This window comes from Engraulis encrasicolus, chromosome 12 (assembly GCF_034702125.1).
Source record: "Engraulis encrasicolus isolate BLACKSEA-1 chromosome 12, IST_EnEncr_1.0, whole genome shotgun sequence".
Lineage (NCBI taxonomy): Eukaryota > Metazoa > Chordata > Actinopteri > Clupeiformes > Engraulidae > Engraulis > Engraulis encrasicolus.
In genome coordinates this window covers 5,330,263-5,347,936 of record NC_085868.1, presented here as the reverse complement: position 1 = coordinate 5,347,936, position 17,674 = coordinate 5,330,263, and the positions used below count along the sequence as shown (strand labels likewise).

The window sequence follows — 17,674 nt, the reverse complement described above, 5'->3', positions numbered from 1 at the left end:
GATACCCAGGGGCAGAGCAGAGAGGCGGGGGGGCATTGGGGCCAAGAACCCCAGGGCTCACCACTTAGCCATGGTGTGATACAATAATATATGTTAATAATATGTGTTAATAATATGTGTTCAATTGTAATATGCTCAAAATATTCTGATATAATATCTGAAGTGCTGTGCTCTGATGGCATAACATCTCCATATCTGCGGTCCGATACATACTTAAATATATTTGTCCCATGCTCTGATACCCTTTGTAATTATACACACTTTTTTTTCCAGGTCCGTTCCACCATCAGACAGCTACTGGAAGGCATTGATTACCTCCACTATAACAACATCATTCATCTTGACATCAAGGTAAAGCACAAGGTTGAACATTTAGATTCACTTCTACACTCAGGTGGGACAATTAAAGTCACATCCACACTTGAAGTCGACGATGCTGACGTAATGGCTTAGAACGGCCCGCTCTGTGGCTGTTTATTTGTACCTCAATGAATACTGCAACAGAGGGATGCAGATAAGATATGATAAGATAAAACTTAATATAATTATACAGTATGAATATATGAATGTTTTATATATTTACACGATTTGTTCTCCAAACACATTGTTTTTATCCACTTTCACATCTATGTGTATGTCTATCTCTATTCTCTGAAGTTGGTACAGTAGCTGCAGTTGGTCTACAGCAGGGATGGGGAACTTTTTTTTATTCGAAGGGCCTCTTCAAATTAATAAAGTCCTCTAAGGGCTGTACTACTGTATATATATAGGTTCCCACTCATGGTCTATGGAGATGTCGTTGTCCGCTTAATGAATATGCATTGCATAAGCAACATGCATGTTGTTGAAAGCCGAGCGCTTTATTATAACCACTTGGTCTGTAGACAAATCCTTGTGCTTCTGATCCTCAGCCAGAGAACATTCTGATGGCCGATCGCAACAGTGACCAGATCCGCATCTGTGACTTTGGCAACGCGGTGAAGCTGACGGAGGGAGAGCTGCAGTACTGCGCGTATGGCACGCCGGAGTTTGTCGCTCCCGAGTTCGTCAGTCAAACGCCGGTCTCCAAGTCAACAGACATCTGGTGAGCTGTCTGAATATGATCCTCTTCAGGCCTGGCCTAACATTACATACAGTACTCAGATCCTGTAGGCTCTTTGGAAAGATGGGCCCACCCGTTCTCTCTTTGCTGAAAAAAACTCAACTACATCAAGTGAAGTGACTTAACTAAATCATAGTAACATTGCTATGACAGTGTGGACAGCCTTTAGTAATTGATTAAGATTATACAATTTTACATTACAATGAATGTTACATTACATTACAATTACAATTTTGGTGACAGGTTATATCAGAGGCTCTACAGAAAAGGGGTTAAAAGTATTTCATCTCTCTCTTTTGCAGGCCCGTCGGAGTAATCACCTACTTATGGTACGTTAATCACACTTCCTGTCACTGGTTTATGTGCCCTTTTCATAAAAAAAATCAATGTTGAATTTCTTGCCAAAAAAAGATTAAATTGAGATTAAAGTGAGATGAAAGTGTGTGGAAAATATCACCAATCTGTCTCTCGCTAATCACTGCACAAACCAAAAGGCAAAGCTAAACGTTCGATAGTGGGATTTACTGAGAGTGTTGTTGTGTGATCCCTCACAGCCTCACAGGAGTATCGCCGTTTGCTGCAGAAAACGACCGCGAAACACTGCTTAACATCAGGAACTACAATGTAGCGTTTGAGGAGGGCATGTTTGCTGAGCTGTGTCGGGAAGCCAAAGGATTTGTCATCAAGCTGCTGGTGTTGGACAGATTGTGAGTCGATGCTCTTACGCAATCAATTAATTAACCTGATTAGTTAATTTCATATGATTAATGAATAAGTTATCCATTCCTTATCTGTCTGTGAGTGAATTCTCTTAATTAATTAAGATGATCAATTAATTGATAACGTTTGACTAATGAATCCGACATCCTTTCCTTTCTCTCCTCTCAATGATTCTCCTAATTTGATTCAACAGGAGGCCAGACACGACAGAATGCCTTCGACATCCGTGGTTTAAGGTAGATATGTTGTGCACTACTGAATTCTCTATGGCCTTCTAGTCCATTTCATGCTTTAATGCAGACTGAATTGGAGTTTCCTGTTTGTTTCTCAGACTCTGACAAAGGGAAAGAGCATCAGTACAGTGCTGCATAAGCAGGTACAGGCCAGGAGGAAGTGGCAGGTGAGATATTGCATTCCAATTCCTTCTGATTCTCCTCTTGCTTGTGTTTGGGTGTTTTTTCACTGTCGTAGAGATGTCTTATCACACCAGTTACTGCTGTAATATAAAATGCCTGTTATTTTTACCTCTTTGTTACAGATTGCTCAATAGTGTCAAAAATAATTGTATTTGTGCTTTTTGCGTATTTTTTGTTCAATTACAAATACTGTACAAAATGCTTGCGCTTTTATACCATATTTGTACCTTTGTCTTGTTTGTTATTAGATTTGTTAGATTTTTGTTAGAGATCAGCCATATTTAATTTGTGTTGTTTTTGTCTCCTCCACAGAAATCTCTGATCAACTACAAGTCCAAGATGGTGATGAGGGCCATTCCAGAGTTGCTGGACGACTCCGCCAAGCACACGTCCATCGCTGTGTCCAAACACCTCAGAGGCAGCTCGCCTGCTGCATCATCCTCCTCCGACTCGGACGAGGACATCGATGAGCTGCCCTTCATCCCCATGCCCCTCAACATGGTCTTCTCTGGCTCCCGGATGTCCCTCAATGAGATCACAGGGGACGAAGAGGCCCCGGACATTGCCACTCTCGTCAAAGCCAACAACCACAATCGTGAGGAGGCAATGGAGTGTGATGCTGAATCAGGGACTGGGAAAACGCAGGAGTCAGATGAGGAGGTGAAGGATGGCGGGGAGAAGACGAGGAAGCCTCTTCAGCGCGGCTCCAGCGTGGAGGAGGAAGAGGCGAGGATCAAGTCCCGAAGGGCCACCATGCGCAGGGGCAGCTCAGCCGACAGCGCCCTGCTACTCCACATATCACCTGAAGAGGGCGCTGAGACGACAGGAGAGGCAGAGGACAGCAGTGGCGTCAGCCTGAAGAAGGCTGTCTCCATGGAGCTACCCAGGAGGACTCCGAGTCCCGGGCCGGGAAAACTGAGCCAGGAGGACTATGCGCTGAAACTGGAGCTGATGAGACAGAGGCTTCTGAGGGGAGGTACTGCAGACAAGAAGATGAGCGGCCTACGAGGACCCCTGCTGGAGACTTTGGGGGTTGATGACGAAAGGAGAACCTCATCTCTGGACCGTAACTTGCGCAGGACAAGAATGGGTGCAGGTGGAATGACAAGGGCAGCTTCTACAGAGAACCCAGGAGAGGGGTCACCAAAAATGAAGGTGTTTCGGAAGAGTGCTTCGTTTAGTGACCCCGAATCGACGCCACTGCATAGACGCTCAGGGGCTCCACTGGAGATCCCCAACACCGGTCATATGGGAGACCAGAAGTTACATGAAGCCATGTCAATGTCTGTCCTTGCTGAGCCCACAAAGGTAAATTCCAGGTCTGAGTCTCCCACTGACAGTAATCTTTCAACATCCGTTTCAGATATCGTGGAACTGCAGGGCAAGAAGCAGGAAATCAAGTGGATTGTGGGAAAAGAGGAAATGGATGATGATGAGCAAGATGAGACAACAGTCTCTGAATTGTCCTCTCAAACTCCTGAAGAGGATAGTGTATCCTTGTCTTCACAGTCTGTTTTGAAGGACACCATCTCGGTGGATTCCTCTGTGCTCGGAGGTGAGAACAGCAGCAGGAGAGGGAGTATGGTGGACAGATCTGAGACGGTTTCCATCTCAACTGAATCAGAATTGAAGATGGAGGTGGATTCTACTGCGTCAACTCCTACCGAGAAGAAAGGATCTGCCTATGCTGAAGTCATGCAAACCATCATGGGACTACAGCCAAATGGGAGACAAACCCCTTCAACAAATGGGAGGACAACGCCTACTGCTCAACTCACCCACTCGAGAACTCGCTCAAACCCAGAGACTATCCTTGCACCAGAACACCCTGCCGTTTTTGCCCGAGTTGCCACACTCTCTCCCCTCAGAACCGACATCAAGGACATTGACTCAGAGGAGGTGTTTGAAGCAAGATTCAAGAAGCGGGAGTCTTCTCTCACACGGGGCCTGAAGAGGCTGACTAGAGCCAAATCAGAGGAGAAGTCTCCCTCCATGCCCAGAAAGTTGGGAGAGGATATCTACAGACCTGGACCCACTGGAGCTCCTCTGGAGCTAGTGGCCAGAGGCCTTCAGGAGAAGTCCAAGTCTGTGCAGGACCTGAGGGAGGGGGATAAGGAGCTTGGCTTGATCGGCAGGTTCTCCATGCGATCGAAGAAATCTTCCCTCGTCACTAAGAAGGAAGAGAAACCAAAGGGAGAGTCACCGAAGGATGAGGCCACTAGCAAGCGCAGGGTGTCCTGGGCTATGGGTCGCAGCAAGTCCCTGGACAAGAAGGTGCTAGAGACGACAGATCAAGAATTGGAAGCAAAGAAGGAAATGGCAGATAAGGAAGACAAGAAGGTTGGCGAGTCACCCGTATTGGCCATGAGGAGAAGGTTTGAGTCCAAGGTCGCAGGCATCTCAGAGAAGATCCGCAGTAAATCAGAAGAACGCAAGGAGCTCAAGACCCAGAAGGACGCAGAAAGAGCGGACGCATCAGTGGAAGAAGGAAAACCAGACCAAAAGAAGATCGGAGAGTCCCCGGTCTTGGCCATGCGCAAGAAGTTCGAAGCCAAAGTCGCCGGCATCTCCATGAAAATGCGCAGCCAGTCCGAGGACAGAGAACAGGAGACTGAGCCCAAACCGGAGGGCAAGAAAACCCCTCTTCTCTCGCGGCTACGCCACTCTCAGTCCGAGGGCACCAGCCTGAAGAAGATGGACATTCCAGAGAACCAGCTGGAGGAACAGACGGGCAAATTCGGTGGCAACGAATCAGTGGAGTCCACCAACAGCGCACAGGTGGACCTGAAATCTAGTAAGCGGCAATATGCATGTTACAATAAATGCACAATAGTTGGTTGTACCTTTGGCGACAAGCTTGATTAATGCTGTACTCATGTAGATCATGATAATTATTGCGGCTATTTAAGGACCTGCATATTGCAAATGGGTCATTTCACGTGAAATCAGACACTTTGGGACCCGACCGACACGGATTTCAATCATACTTGGTGTGCCTTTTCAGTAGCAAGGTAGCACCCCAGAACTGCATTGGTTTGAATCTGACACTAATATTAAGGGAGAAACAGACTAGGAAAGGTTCACATGTGAGGGTAGGACACTATACATTCAGCCTTGAATATATCAGTCAGTGTTAATCACAAAAGAGATGCCTGTGGTGTTGTTTGAAAGCTCTTTTCTGGCTCTACATATATACACAATCACCTTGGAATACAACTACTCTCAGAATATGAATTATGATAAATTGAAAAATTAAAAATTGAATATCTAAAAAACTCATATTTTAAAATGGCCAGTTCCTTGTCCAAACGTAGCCGGCAATGTCATGAGCAGCACCTAAAATGCTGGTGTTTGGGTTGTTATTCATTTCAGAGACAATTTGACTCACATATATGGCGTCATACAGACCACTTACTAATAATATGGTAATACCATAGTAGCATCACATGACAAAACAAAAACAAAACAAAAATGGTCAGTGTCCATGGTCCCAGGTTTCAGAAACTAAGGCAGATGTCCATTTATACACACCAAATGATGATATGTGAATGTTTGAACATTCCTTCTCTGTGTACCTGTGCCATCTTCCCTTTACCGTACTTTAAAGAGATAATCAATGGCTACACTCTCATTTTGTACTCTACCAGTGCATTTGAAGCAGCAGCTGTGTCTTTTGTAGATAATGTATAAGTACATCCCGTTGCAGTTACAGGTTCCACTACCAGTAGCCCATCCTGATGATCCATGACAAGTCCATCTGGTCTGAAGGGAAAAGTGAAGGATGGAGATGGTCCATGAGGATGCAGGAAGTTCAGTTTCACCTCTCCAGTGCTCGGCATACATTCCTCAGCACATGCTAGCCACCAGTTGCCATCATATACAGCTACAACATACCCTTTGATGCTTGAAAATGTAACACATTCCTTTACTGAGCTCACTCTTTCAACTCTGCCTTCTCTGAATGCTGAAAATGGCCCAACTTCCACTGTGTCCATTGACAATGGGCAGAAGCTGTGTAGTTTTTTGAGTACCTGGAATAGTTCTTGCAGATTCAAACCTTTTCAACAGGTTCTCAGCTTCATGATGGTACATCTCTGTTGTGGCAAACTGGCAATGGATGTTCTTGACATTATCCTTGACAAATTCAAACAGTTGGTGTTACAATTTAATTGTCAATAGGACGTTGCAGACTTGCTCGTGCAGCAAGCCATTTAACTGTCCCTCCAACGCCATCACATGGACCTTTGCCATGTGATGTGGCAAAAAAGTGCCACTCTGCAGGTATGTGAAAATCTGCCTCGTGGTGGCACAAATTTGTTGTGTTTTTAAGGTTCTTATATTGTGCAGCACAGCCATCAGAAAAAATATAGGATCTTCTTTGGACGTTTGGAGGAACTGAATTAGGAGCTTCTGAAACAGATGTACAGCAATTGTATCATGAATGTTGCAGTCTGAAATAACAACAAAACATATTTTTTTCCCAGTTTCAACTGATCTTGGTAGTAGCATACAAATGGATGGATTGTGGCCTGCACTGGTTGTTCCAGTGAAATGATTGAATAGCATCTTGAATTATAAAACTATAGTTTTAAAAAACGTTCCTGGTTCAAAGGGAGTCAGTCAAGGATAATGTCCAAGAACATCCATTGCAGTTTGCCACAACAGAGATGTACCATCATGAAGCTGAGAACCTGTTGAAAAGGTTGAATCTGCAAGAACTATTCCAGGTACTCAAAAACTACACAACTTCTGCCCATTGTCAATAGACACAGTGGAAGTTGGGCCATTTTCAGCATTCAGAGAAGGCAGGGTTGAAAGAGTGAGCTCAGTAAAGGAATGTGTTACATTTTCAAGCATCAAAGGGTATGTTGTAGCTGTATATGATGGCAACTGGTGGCTAGCATGTGCTGAGGAATGTATGCCGAGCACTGGAGAGGTGAAACTGAACTTCCTGCATCCTCATGGGCCATCTCCATCCTTCACTTTCCCTTCAGACCAGATAGACTTGTCATGGATCATCAGGATGTGCTTCTGGTAGTGGAACCTGTAACTGCAACGGGACGTACTTATACATTATCTACAAAAGACACAGCTGCTGCTTCAAATGCACTGGTAGAGTACAAAATGAGAGTGTAGCCATTGATTATCTCTTTAAAGTACGGTAAAGGGAAGATGGCACAGGTACACAGAGAAGGAATGTTCAAACATTCACATATAATCATTTGGTGTGTATAAATGGACATCTGCCTTAGTTTCTGAAACCTGGGACCATGGACACTGACCATTTTTGTTTTGTTTTTGTTTTGTCATGTGATGCTACTATGGTATTACCATATTATTAGTAAGTGGTCTGTATGACGCCATATATGTGAGTCAAATTGTCTCTGAAATGAATAACAACCCGAACACCAGCATTTTAGGTGCTGCTCATGACATTGCCGGCTACGTTTGGACAAGGAACTGGCCATTTTAAAATATGAGTTTTTTAGATATTCAATTTTTAATTTTTCAATTTATCATAATTCATATTCTGAGAGTAGTTGTATTCCAAGGTGATTGTGTAATATGTAGAGCCAGAAAAGAGCTTTCAAACAACACCACAGGCATCTTTTTGTGACTAACACTGACTGATATATTCAAGGCTGAATGTATAGTGTCCTACCCTCACATGTGAACCTTTCCTAGTCTGTTTCTCCCTTAATATTAGTGTCAGATTCAAACCAATGCAGTTCTGGGGTGCTACCTTGCTACTGAAAAGGCACACCAAGTATGATTGAAATCCGTGTCGGTCGGGTCCCAAAGTGTCTGATTTCACGTGAAATGACCCAAATGTACTGTACAATAGTGATCTCATTTGTACCTTTTGCCTCAATCTTGAATGCTGTTCTTGACATCCAAATTCAGATAATGTAATTACGTTTATGTAAGTGCATGCATATTATAAGTAGTCGATTTGCAATTGGCTGTGATACCATCTGCAGCAATCGAGCTGCCGTTATGCAACAGTGGCATCTGCCCCTCGGTCTAACGCAATTATGCTGTTCATTACAGCTCCTGAGACGGATCGCCGCTCGCGGTGGGATCGATGGGGCCTGTCTCGCAGCAAGAGGGGCAAAAGCCCCGCCCAGGTCACTCCTGCGGCGCCTGTCTCCAAGGAAGAGGAAGCGAAGGGGAAGGAGTACACTCGCTCACCCTCAGGTAGTGTGTCTGCCATGTCCATGTGTTGTTGTTGGTCTAGCAATGAATGATGCATCGGGCAAACTCCCACTCACTGCCACCCACATGCAGCACACTGTAGCTGAGCATAGTCAAGCAGCTCAAGCAGGGACTAAATAAATCTGACTTAATTAAACTGAATTTCTCTCAGAGCTGAAAATGTGTTGTGCCGTAGAAACAGTGAAAATAACTTGCTTTTACCTATTATTTCCCAGTGCATGGGAAAAATGTATTTAAATGTATTATTCTTTAAACATACAAAATGTCTCTTGGCTACGTGCACATAAGCATTCTCCTAACACTGTGGAACACTTAGATGTTGCAGCCGCTTAACACACTCTATTCCACCAATGGAATGCTGTAATAGTGAAACATTGAAAAAACTTTTCTACCATATTACTACATTGCTATGACTGTCTACATACATTACAACTTGGCCATTGCTATTCTAATTATAACAGGGGCAGTGTCTTACTGGGTTACATTTGATGTTGTACCGCATGCTGCCCGAAATCTATGATGATTGTTTCAGGATCATGTTTTGTATTTAGATTACATTGAAATGTATTTGCATGTTTATTTCCAGACTATCCTCCAGTGTTCCACATAAAGCTGAAGGACCATATCCTACTGGAGGGAGACCCGGTCACCATGAGCTGTCTGCCAGCTGCCAGCCCCTTTCCCAAAATCACCTGGATGAAGGGTACAGATTAATCAATGAGAGTATAATCTCACAGAATATATGAATATGAATGCATTTTAGTGTTCGAGGTGCCCTTTTAGCTCTTTCATCACCATATTCAAAGGTGTCAAAACACTAATAACAACCTTATTCATATATAATAAAAGCTTTGTATCATACACCTGTATGGAAACAGCGGTGATCCTACAATGATTGGCGTCCTGGGAAACGCCCCCACCACTGCACCACCACCCGGAGAAAAAAATAACTGCTGATAAAAACCTCTAATACCATGTTATTATTGCAATAGTGTGGTAACAACACGGGAATAAGATGTTAATAGCGCTAATTGGTCATTTTCGCAATATTTTGGTGGACACATTTGCCTGGTCGGTCCGCCCTAGGACCGCCCCTGTGTGGAAACCTCTAAAGACAATGTTTTTATTGTACATGTAGTATTATGTCATTTTGACATTTGTGCATTGTGTCAGGCGTTCTTTCTAACCCTGTAACCCATTGCTGGATGTTGCGTATATGCTGCTTTGACCTAGGCGCCTGGAGTGACATAGATGCAGCATTCAGCATTCATGAGATTTGGGATTTTTTACTCAAAATGTGTATTTTTAGTATGTTGAGTATGTTTGTTTTTAGTATGTTGTAGTTGAGTATGTTAAAGCTGAATGAAAATATTCTAATGCAAGAGGAGGGTCATAGCTTTTAAATGTAACTCATTTCATGTTTTCATGTGCTTCGGAGGCTGTCAGGCTGAGATATTTAGGTTTTTATAGGAGCACCTTTTCCCAAAAAGGGCTTTGACATTTAGCAGGCATTTTTGCAGGTGCCTCAGGCTAAAATGAGTTAATCTTTTCTGCAGATAAGAGCCCCCTGGTGATTGACGGCCGGATGACATTGATGGGCAGTCCAGACGGCAGACAACACCTGATGATCCTCAACACTACCAGCAAGGACGCCGGACTGTACGAGTGTGTTGCCTCCAACCCACTAGCCACCTCTACCAGCTCATGTACCATCTCACTGGCCTGTGAGGTTTTTACTGTACTATACTATACTATACTATACTATACTATACTATACTATACTATACTATACTGTATGATACTATACTATTCTTTTCTATTCTATTCTATTCTATTCTATTCTATTCTATTCTATTCTATTCTATTCTATTCTATTCTATTCTATTCTATTCCATTCTATTCTATTCTATTCAATTCGAGTGTGTGGCCACCAATGCCCTTTCCACAACTATTTTACTGACTGCTGCACCCTCTCTCTTGCTTGATAGCTACCCTACTGTATGATTATGATCTCGTGTCTGTCATGGAGGCCTTGTAGTCCAGACCGATCCCACATGGCCACATTGAAATGCCCTAATGCTTCACTTGAAAATCAAATCTCAATGCGAGATAGTGTAATCAAATCAGGCTCGATATTAGATTTGTGTCCAATCGAGTTTTACTGTAAGGACATAGGATTTACCCAGGCAGCCAGGCACATCCTCAGCTCAGCCGCAACGCAGCCTGTTTCTATTAGACAATGAGGAGAGCAGAGGCCTTTTACCGATGTTAGAGCTGCATTATCTGATGCACGTCTGCAGTCAAATTGGGCTCTCTGTTGTCCTTGGACTACCCTCCTATGAGCATGTTTCGTGTTCCTCTTTTATTTTATTTTTCCATGAATAAATCATTTAGGGATAAAACAAACCCTGAATGTTTCATGAGTTGTATTTTTAGCGTCATGTCCAATTTTCTTTTTTTTTTTGCTGCCTAGATCCTTTTGAAGTACTCACAATTGACTTTGTGTGTGTTTGTGTGTGTGTGTGTATGTGTGTGTGTGCATGTGTGTGTGATTGTGTGCATGTGCGAGTGTGTGCGCGTGTGTGTGTATGTGTTTGCGTGTTTGCTTGCGTCCGTGTATCTGTGTGTGTGTGTGTGTGTGTGTGTGTGTGTGTGTGTGTGTGTGTGTGTGTGTGTCTGTGTGTGTGTGTGTGTGTGTGTGTGTTCGTGCATGCATGCGTGTGTGTCCGCAGGTGTCCCTAAGCGGCCTGGAACTCCAGAAGTTCCCCAGACGTACAAGAACACAGCTCTGGTCATGTGGAAACCAGCCGACACCAAACCTCCCTGCACATACTCACTGGAGCGCAGGACTGAGGGTTAGTGTGTGCGTGCGTGCGTGCGTGCGTGCGTGCGTGCATGCGTGCGTGCGTGCATGCGTGAGTTTGTGCGTGTATGTCCTGCGAATGCTGACTTTAAACAAGTGTCTCCCATAGTGTTATAAATTAGTGTTTCTTGGCTAGCTAGCCAGAGGAAATTCCAAGCGATCCACAAGTCGTTGTGTTTTAAGTACATGTATATTTTTCATGTTTGCTGTGGTATCCCTGCTATGCACAGTGTGTTTAAATGACATGCCACAAACATCATCATCATGCCATTGCCTAGTTAGGACTGTGCTGATCCATGTATTCATTCATTGAGAGTGAGAGTAGATTGAGTATCAACTACACATTTTCTTTCAACATCTGTTGTCTGTTGTAAACATTTTTATGCATCTCACCAACTAGTAAGGGGTGTTCACTGGCATCCAGTCTCCCGTCATGTTTTATTTGGCATTTTGTGAATGAAAGGGGGAAAAAATGCATTTACAAAATCCTACATAAAACTCAACAGAAGCCATGCTTCGCTACAAAAAAGTGTCATGGAATATCAGTGAATACCCCTAAACACTTGGTGAGTTGCACATGCCTGAAAACAAATGTTTAGGTTGGTTTTAAGAACAGATATGGACATGCCCATTGGCTTCTATCCAAAAGCCGGCTGATACAAATCCAAATTAGTCAAATAACAGAGGTAGCAACAAACATCAAGTAAATGGTGAGCGTATTCAGGAAAGGGGCGTAGCCTCTTGCTGTAGACGGGGTCGCCGACGGGCCTATTCACTATTTGCTGAAAATACTTAACTACATCATAACAGCACTGATATGACATTACAGAGAGCTTTAAGTAACATATTAAGACATAGCCATTACAAGTTTGGTGACAGTAAGGTTATAACGTAGGCTCTGCGCTAAGGGCTTAACCCCTTAAGACACGGCTTTATACATTTGTTGTTACCAGTATGGTAATGACCAAGTCGTGGTGCATTACTAAAGAGCCTGTGTTGTGTCATAGTATTGTAGTGCTATGGTAGGTACATTTCAATGAGTATTAAAGCGTGCCACTGGAGGTACGGCGCGCATTAAGGGGCTACTGTTCAAAATACTGCAGCTGTCCTTTAACCTTCTCAGTGTAATCTGATGCAAGTGTTTGGCGTCCTCCTCAGGGGAGACCACCTGGCTGATTGTGAGCACTGGGCTGGTGGACTGCTACCATAACGCCACAGAGCTGCCCGTGGGGAGCACCCTGCGCTTCAGGGTGGCCTGCGTCAACAAGGCGGGACAGGGACCCTACAGCAACATCTCCGATAAAGTGGCCGTGAACACCACAGGTATGTACAGTATAGAGAATACCTTGGATCAATTGGCCCGGGTCTGGCCCACGTGAGATCAAATAATGTGTGAGGCCCCTGCACTGAATTGAGTTTGTTGACACCCCTGGGTGAGGGGACAGAGTTACCATACCAAATTACAAGGATCCTATAGCCACATACCGGCGGTTAAAGTGGCCTTGAACACCAACGGTACAGCACATGCTAGAAGACCATTCAGGAAAGACAACGCATTTAAAATGAATTCATATTTTGAATCTGATTGTACTGATTACAATCACATGAATAATCTTTGGGACAAATTGGGATTCAAAATGAATGCACAGTGCATGCTATATCGACATATGCAAAGCAAAAGTGTTCTTGTATTCACACATCTGTTAACATGATAGATGTATTCGTCCTCTGTGACAGGGAGTGAGCTCTCCAGACCAGCGATGGGAAAGGCCAGCTCTCCTCCTCCTCCTGCCTCTCCTCCTCCATCATCTGATGCTGCCATGGCAACCGCCTCCTCTGCGGTCCAACACAGTAAATCTGTACCCACCGTGTGCCTCCCTCCTGCTGCTGCCGCATCCCCACCACCAACACTGCCAAAGCCACAGGCACAGGCCAGGGCTATCACCCCCGCACCCCTCCTGTCTGTTCACATGCCCGGCCAGGTCTACCAAAGGTCTACCTCTGCACCCCTCACCACCACTCCTGAAGTTCCTTTGGCCCCCTCAAAAACCTCCTCCAAAGTCCCCGTCACTCCCTCCCCTGCCCCTGTCCCCACCTCTATTGTCCCCGTCACCCCTTCCAGTCCCCCTGCAACTGTCCCCGCAGTCACCAGAACCCCCCGCGTGTGGCCCCCGCGCAGCCGGGCCGAGGCCCAATCACCGCAGCCTGACCCACCTCTGGGCCAGAGACAGACAACTGCTTCAGCTGTTCAGACAATAATCAAGTCCATACCTCCTCTGGTCGCACCCAAACCCACCAGTCCTGTGAACATAGTGCCGCCCATCACCCAGATGACCCCGCCAGTGCCCAGTGTGAGCTGTCAATCACCCCACACAGCTGCTCCCGCCCTCACCGGCCTCACTTCCTCTTCCTCCTCTCCCTCCACCTCCTCTCCCTCTGTCCCCGTCCCGTTACCCGGCAGGGTGATGTCTCCTGTGCCCTCTTACCCACCTCCCTCCGCAACCTCCCCAGTGCCCTTCCCAAGCGCTCCCATGCCCCCCTCCCACCTACCCCTCTCTACCGCCCGCGTGGCACCCACTCCCATCTCTCCCGTAGTGCTGGTGAGCAGTATGAGTCCCATCGGCGAGGGGGCGACATCCCCCACCCCTGGTAGTCCCGTCACGTCCCCGGGTGGGCACAGAGGCGCCCCAGTGAAGAGCGGCGAGGCCGGGCTGAGGCAGGGGGTACCCCAGAAACCCTACACCTTCTTGGAGGAGAAGATCAGGTACACAGCCTCCTTTCCACTTTCCATTCATATCCTCATCCACTAGTGTAAGCTGTCTGTGTCAAAATATAGGCAGTTTAATATAGATAGATATATAAATACAGGGATCAATTTTATAAAGGTTTCTAGTGGCTTCTCAAGCATTGCAAGATTTTAGGAAAAAGATCCTTGATCCAGGCACTTCAGCTGATTAATGTGGTAAAAAACAAACTTTATGATATGGGAAAGTGCATTAAAAATCACCAACGCATATTTGGCCCTGCGGCCTTCATCTTGCTGATTGCAAGATTTTATTTCAGTTTCCAAAGTCATTGATACTGACGTGCATAACAGGGCTCATTTTGTTTCTGATGTTCCCTGGTGACAGAATTTTCTTTATCGTTTTCCAAGGTAGTATTTTGTTGTACCGGTATGAAGCGTTATTATTATTGTTATTTATAAATATATTGAGGTGTTCACTTTTTTCACTTCATTCCCTCGTTGTACCTCCCCCAGGGGTCGCTTCGGTGTGATCCGCGAGTGTCGTGAGAACGCGACAGGTAAGATGTTCATGGCCAAGATCGTCTCGTACGAGCCGGAGACCAAGCAGCAGGCGGTGGCGGAGTACCACACGCTCAAGTCGCTCCACAACGAGAGGATCATGGCCCTGCACGAGGCCTACGTCACCCCCAGATACCTCGTACTGATCACTGAGAACTGTGCCGGGAAGGAGCTACTGTACAGCCTCAGTGACAGGTCTGTGTATGTGTGTGTGTGTGTGTGTGTGTGTGTGTGTGTGTGTGTGTGTGTGTGTGTGTGTGTGTGTGTGTGTGTGTGTGTGTGTGTGTGTGTGTGTGTGTGTGTGTGTGTGTCTGTGTGTCTGTGTGTGTAAGGGCGTTTGTTTTTGTTGGTGTGTGTACAGTTTGTATGTGTATGCATGATCATGGCTGTACATATAATAGGTGACAGGTGTGTGTGTGTGTGTGTGTGTGTGTGTGTGTGTGTGTGTGTGTGTGTGTGTGTGTGTGTGTGTGTGTGTGTGTGTGTGTGTGTGTGTGTGTGTGTGTGTGTGTGTGTGTGTGTGTGTGTGTGTGTGTGTGTGTGTGCGTGTGTGCGTGTGTGCGTGTGAGAGAGAGAAAGAGAGAGAGGGAGAGAGTGTGTGCGTGTGTGTGAGAGAGAGAAAGAGAGAGAGGGAGAGAGTGTGTGCGTGCCTGCGTGCCTGCATATGTATGTCTGTCTACAGCAGGGGTGTGACCCTGGTGTGTGTGTGTGTGTGTGTGTGTGTGTGTGTGTGTGTGTGTGTGTGTGTGTGTGTGTGTGTGTGTGTGTGTGTGTGTGTGTGTGTGTGTGTGTGTGTGTGTGTGTGTGTGTGCATATGCATGTGTAGTTGTGTGTGTTTGTATGTACAGTATGATAGTGTCCCTACTTGATGCCTATGTACTGGGAAGGAAATACTCTACACGCAGTTCTCGACAATGTTTTTTTAAAGATATATTTTTGGGCTTTTAGACTATATTAGTGACAGGACAGTTTGAGAGAGAGACAGGAAACATTTGGGTGAGAGACGGGGAAGGGTCGGCAAAGGACCCGTACCGGATCTGAACCTGGGTCGCTCGCGTAGCAGACAATTGCCCTTCCGCTAAGCCACACTAGGGCCAGTTCTTGACAAAGTTGATTTGTTGCTTTAATTTCATTTTCTCATCTGCAGGTTCCTCTACTCAGAGGATGACATAAACCAGTATCTAGTGGAAGTGCTACAGGGTCTGGTGATGCTGTTGCAGTGATAATGTTTTATTAGCCTGACTCTCGCCACACCCTGTATATCCGCTCAGCTTTGTGAGTTCACACGACGGTCTGGAGGACCTTCAGATTTGCCCTGCTCCCCAAGCAAAATGCAGTAGCACCAATCAGGATTGTGGGATTTGCAGGGATGTGAAACGTAATTTAGAAGGGAAAAAATGAGGGAAGCGCGACTGCTATTTTAGACATAAATGTCCACTCACATGGACTGACTCTGTGATTCTTAAATTGATTCTGTAATTTCAACTCTAGGAGTAGTTAAAATAGCACCTCAATAAAAATGTCAGACAAGCGTTTCCCCAATCAGGTGCAAGGATTTTTTTTATAAACCCACACATTCGCAGACCTATGCCAATGGCGTAGCTCCAGATGAATGTTCGTGGAGTAAGGTGGAACCCATTCATCTGTCAAGAGTCAGGTTATTGTTTTATTGCTTTAATGTTATTTTCTTGTCTGTATATATATACAATGAAAAGCTTCCCTGCTCTGGGAGTCCCAAATTAGGTTAAAAAGAATATTAAAAAGGAAAAAAAAAGTAGGAAAAAAATATATTTAAAATGTTGAAAAAGTTGAAAGCTGCATAAAAAAATGGCAGGTTGGAGAAAGGGGAGATGTGATGAGTGGATTCCTTCCTATGTTGGTGTTTTTGAATTCAACAGTCTGATACATTGAGGGAAGAAGCTGTCCCTGAGTCGACTGTCCAGCAGGTCGGCTGTCGGCATGATCCAGTATCTGCCTGTTGTGTGCTGCAGGGCCTTGAGTAGCTCCACATAATAATGTTGTTGTTGTTTTATTGTGTTAATGTTATTTCCTCTATGCAGGTTCCGCTACTCTGAGGATGACGTGGTGCAGTACTTGGTGGGTGTGCTGCAGGGTCTTGAGTACCTCCACAGTCGCCGCTACCTGCACCTGGACATCAAGCCCGACAACGTCATGGTGACGCCGCTCAACACCGTGAAGCTCGTCGATCTGGGCAGTGCTCAGAGCTTCAACCCCCTGCAGCTGAGGAGTTACAGCAGAGACCTGGCAACGTTAGAATACTCTGGTAGGTTGAATGTTGAATGCTCAAGCCTCTCTTCCCCTCATGATCTACCGCTAGTGTGGCGAAATCCCTGCTCTAGCTCCTATCGTAGGTGTAGAGAAATAAAGCAAGGTCATTTTGGCATAATGAAACGAAGAGTATGTAGGACGTGCTGCCTATTGCAACTACGATGCCCATTCCCAAATCTGATCTTTGATCTTGAGCTAGCCATGTTAGAGTATCCTGGTAGGTTAGTTGGTAGAAAACTAAAACAGTATTTTATAGTCAAGGCCGGATTAAGAGGCCCACCCAGAGGGAACATTTACATACACACTGTCATAATTACAAGCTAGGAAATAAGCATAACATGTCTACTGACTCTGCTCAACACTATTTTGATGATGATTTTTTTCAATATTGCATCTTGTCACATTTCTGCAATTTTTCACTTTTGTCTGATGAGGGGCCCCGTGGCAGGTGGTGGGGGACCCTAGACTGCAGCCATATCTGGCCTGTGCGTTAATTTGGCCCTGCATATAGTAATTAGCGCACCGATGCTGCCTTTGATGCTGTAGAGACCACACTAGAGCTTTAATATGGCACATTTATATTACTATTGATATCATGCATATGATTTCCAAATGAAAAATGAAAAAAGGTCGCACAATGCATAGGAAACCTATGCATGGTGCGACCTTTTTTCATTTGTCAGTTTTACAATATTTTGGTCAGCACCCTTAAAAAGAAGAAAAAAACTGTTGGGTGACGCCTGCTCCAACCCTTATGAACTTTA

At 45.1% G+C, this 17,674-nt stretch overlaps 1 protein-coding gene across 4 annotated transcripts in view; it reads left to right on the top strand.

Annotated features, from left to right (window-relative positions):
- LOC134459227 (striated muscle preferentially expressed protein kinase-like) overlaps positions 1-17,674 on the top strand; it is a 99,846-nt gene that overhangs the window by 78,810 nt on the left and 3,362 nt on the right. For all 4 annotated transcript variants that reach the window (XM_063211526.1, XM_063211527.1, XM_063211528.1 and 1 more), the window contains 15 exons: positions 274-351; positions 912-1,084; positions 1,405-1,431; positions 1,657-1,809; positions 2,016-2,058; positions 2,154-2,222; positions 2,551-5,032; positions 8,290-8,436; positions 9,041-9,157; positions 10,011-10,178; positions 11,187-11,309; positions 12,476-12,640; positions 13,055-14,081; positions 14,577-14,816; positions 16,682-16,905. In XM_063211526.1, coding sequence (XP_063067596.1) covers positions 274-351; positions 912-1,084; positions 1,405-1,431; positions 1,657-1,809; positions 2,016-2,058; positions 2,154-2,222; positions 2,551-5,032; positions 8,290-8,436; positions 9,041-9,157; positions 10,011-10,178; positions 11,187-11,309; positions 12,476-12,640; positions 13,055-14,081; positions 14,577-14,816; positions 16,682-16,905 — 5,236 coding nt within the window. The remainder of the gene's footprint in view (positions 1-273; positions 352-911; positions 1,085-1,404; positions 1,432-1,656; positions 1,810-2,015; positions 2,059-2,153; positions 2,223-2,550; positions 5,033-8,289; positions 8,437-9,040; positions 9,158-10,010; positions 10,179-11,186; positions 11,310-12,475; positions 12,641-13,054; positions 14,082-14,576; positions 14,817-16,681; positions 16,906-17,674) is intronic.